The sequence below is a fragment of the Rhincodon typus genome, chromosome 7, assembly GCF_021869965.1.
Source record: "Rhincodon typus isolate 14 chromosome 7, sRhiTyp1.1, whole genome shotgun sequence".
Lineage (NCBI taxonomy): Eukaryota > Metazoa > Chordata > Chondrichthyes > Orectolobiformes > Rhincodontidae > Rhincodon > Rhincodon typus.
In genome coordinates, this window is record NC_063338.1 from 81,535,018 (window position 1) to 81,538,840 (window position 3,823).

The window sequence follows — 3,823 nt, forward strand, 5'->3', positions numbered from 1 at the left end:
TGATGCTGCTTGGTCTGCTGTGTTCATCCAGCCCTGCACCTTGTTATCTCGGATTCTCCAGCATCTGCAGTTCCCACTATCTCAGGGACAATGGAAGTCTCGCTGGGCTCTTTCATCCTGCAGGAGGAGCATGCCACTGCCCTAACTACCATCTCAAATGCTCCAAGATGAAATAGGAAAGTTAAAAGGACTTCACCTGTACCTTTTGCTGAGCCACTTCTCACCAAAGCCTCTCAAGCTAACACCTTATTTCTCACTCTGCTATCAACAAACATTCAATAGCATGTCTCTTTTGATAAATTAAGAACTGATCTATTGCCCAACACACATCTGTATTCTTTATAGTTGAACCTGAAAAACATGCGCCAAATCTTCTGGCCTCTAATTCATTGAGTCCAACGTACAATTAAAGATGTACTTTGGGGCCCTGTGGAAGTCCCGATGCATGGACCACGTGGGAATTTCCTAGAAAGTCTCAAATTCCTATGGGCAATTCTTGTGCTCCTTGTGACACTTCATGCAAGCCTCTGACTCAGATGTCAGACGATCTACAGCTGTTAGCTAGAATAGCACTTATGAAATGTTTGACTGGATAAAACATAATTTAACATCTGGACACCTACCCAAACACCATGACCTAACACTCCAACCCAACTAATGATTCACCCACCTACTCATTCACTAGCATTCAAACTTGATCTTAAAACTTGCCATATAGCAGCCAGTGCTGTCAAAACAGATCATGTCTTGTTTTCCCTTGACACTGCTCTGACAGAATTCCCTGATGAGCACTACACTGTGCATTTCTGTGAAATGCCAGGCTCTGAAGAATATTTTCAGTAAAATTTACCAGCACAATGACAATCCGATGACCATTGCTTTTGCGCAGAAGTTCTGCGTCATGAAAGCTAAAAAAAGGCACCTTCCAGTTAAAAACTCACTAAATTAAGATTATTCTAATTAGAAACAATTAAATTAGCTCTCTTCATTCACAATTACCAATTATTATCCAGTCATCACTGAACCGTGCTAACTGACTAAATTTAAAGGTCTGGTCTGTTCTTTTTGACGCATCGCAATGCTAATTAAGTGGAAGCACTGAATTTTGTCAATCATTCATAAAATTATTCCAAACCTGTGTTGCATATTTCAGGCTCATATTTTGAACAGTACCATTATCTGTTCAAATCATGCTTGAAAGCAAATAAAACAGATAGCGTACAGTACTCTTAAGGAATCCATGAGCTGCATATGCGGAGGAATGAGATTCAATTATGGGTATGATACTGTTTCGATGTGGACTTTCGCTCCACCTTTACCTCCCTCTCACAAGATATCATAAATATTTGATCTCAATACCACACTAACGGATATAAAACTACTTCACTACATTTAAGCAAAAATACCACAGTTTACCATATCCTCAATGCAATTATATTAACCCAAACGACACAGTTAATTCCAAATACCCAAATTGTAGGAAGATGAAAAAATTTACACTGATGACGATAGGAACAGGAACTGGTGTAAGAGATAGAAATAACATTCATTATTAAACACATTAGTGGGTACATTTTTATGACAATATTCATAATTGAGTTCCAACTATAGCCAACAAATACCATACAAATGAATTTACCAAATGAAACACATTCTAATTTAGTCTGCTTACCTAAATCCTCATCTAAATATTCAAAGCACAGCTAACTGGTATTACATTGTGCACCAAAAGTACAGTGAACATTTCAAAGAAAAAAAAACAGAACTCCAAAACTACTTTTTCACCTTACAACCATTACTTCAATTACATGGTCAATTTTTAAGTTCCATAAAAATATACCCTGGAGGGGTAGTACACTTGGAATACAAGTGTACTGAAAAGGGTGGCATCTTGCTTTTATCCAAATATCTGCAGGCTACAACCCAGAACAAATCATAATCTAAAAAGCATACATTATTGTGACACAAACTTGCCATGATTTTCAAAGATGATCACAACGTCAAAAATCCCCATTTTTGATTATGCCTAACACACAACCAGTCAATCAACCTACCAACATTTTTATAAAGGCAAGATAAAAAGGCAGTGTGGTCACAAGATTACTTAATCCTAACTACAAACTTGATTCAACCAAATTGGTTCAGCTAAATTAAAATCTGTGCTCCATTTTAGTCTCAGAGGCTAGCCACCTATGCTGAGAGAGAAATACTAAACCAGATTGAAACCAAGGTTTCATAAATCCAAGGTTTAAAAACCCAAAAGAAACTCCATTTACATAAATCTCAATTCATCCAGACTTCAGACTCTTTCATTTTCCTCTCAGCAATGCACTGCAGTTACACAACAACTGCTTTGTTTACTGACAAAAATTTTATGGATGGATTGAAACTCTAGCATCAAGACAGATGTCAGAAATTGCACAGATGGGATTTCTTTCTATCGACTAAATGGTGCTTGCATGCAGCTGTACTAATCTGAACAGTTATTACACAACGTATGGTGCAAAAGATTACTGAGACTACGCAATTACCTTTTCACTAAAGCATACAAAAAAAAACTAGCAACATTTAGGGTGAAGCAAAAGTTACATCTACTTTATATCCTAATATTAACACTTTGTAATAGTTAATTAACTGAGGATCCCTAGTTATTTTGTCAAGTTTCGATATGAATTTTGAGATTTTAAACCAAAAGCAGTACCTTATCAATGCCTGCTGAAATCAGGAAAATCAACCAAGTAAGTTAGTTCTAAATTGCTGAGGACTACATTGTGCATTCAAGACAAACAGCTGAGGCAGCACAGACTACACTTTGACGAAAAGCATTTAACACCAGATGGGGCTACAGCAAGCGAACAAGGTTTAAGGCATCGTGAAAAACGATCAAATTTATTTCTTTCCAAAAATTCCATTACCCAATTACACTTCCTTCGATTACAAGTGATGCTTTGGTACACATTTATACGCTTGTAACACAAAAACAATAAATTTTACCCCATCAGTTTTCTCAAAGGGCTTGTCGATTTGATTAACCATTATAAAGAAATAACAAAGGCAAAGTTGCTGTAATCTGACCAAACCACAGGACTCCTCTTGGATAGATGGTGGTGGTTTAACCTAAGAGTCACCATGCCTCATGTTAAGGGAGAGGTTGAGAAGGAGAGTTCTTCATGTTAACATCAGCCAGTGTGGGTACTGAATCCACACTGTAAGCATTACTTTGCATCGCAAACCAGCTATCTAGTAATTGAGCTAACGTTCCCTTTTAACTTACAGTCATAAGAAACAAAAGTTTCAATAACGAAACTGCCTAGGAAGCCATTCAGTTGTATTAATTGTTACAAAGGGGAACATTAAAAAAAGCAATAAAACCAGATAGACCACCTGGCATTGACCAAGGCAAACACAGTCCTGTCAACCCCACAAATTCCTCCTTACTAGAATCTGGGAGCAAGTCCTAAAATTGGGTGAGCGGTCTTGTGGACTAATTAAGTAACAGCCTGACATAGTTGTACTCATGGAATCATACCTTGCAAACATGGTCCTAAACAGGGCCATCACCACCATCCCCGGATCAAATGTGGACAATGAAACCTCTCACTGAGGTCCTCTTACCATTTTTCGCATACCTTGACCAAAATGTCACCTTCACACCGAGAATAATTTACATTGTATTGTGTGGCACTATCACTGTGCTAAATGGGATAGACTTCAAATATGACCATAAGCAGCATTCAAATTGTGTTCCAACAGTCTGCAACCTCATGGCCCAGTATAAACCCCACTCTACCATTACCATCAAGCATGGGTCAACTTTTGGATC

The 3,823-nt window shown here is 37.8% G+C and overlaps 1 protein-coding gene across 1 annotated transcript in view; it reads right to left on the reverse strand.

Annotated features, from left to right (window-relative positions):
• LOC125483530 (CLIP-associating protein 1-like) overlaps positions 1–3,567 on the reverse strand; it is a 62,730-nt gene extending 59,163 nt beyond the window's left edge. Inside the window, exon 1 of the mRNA XM_048599251.1 lies at positions 3,530–3,567. Within this exon, the coding sequence (XP_048455208.1) occupies positions 3,530–3,567 (38 nt within the window). The remainder of the gene's footprint in view (positions 1–3,529) is intronic.
• Positions 3,568–3,823: the final 256 nt, after the last annotated feature.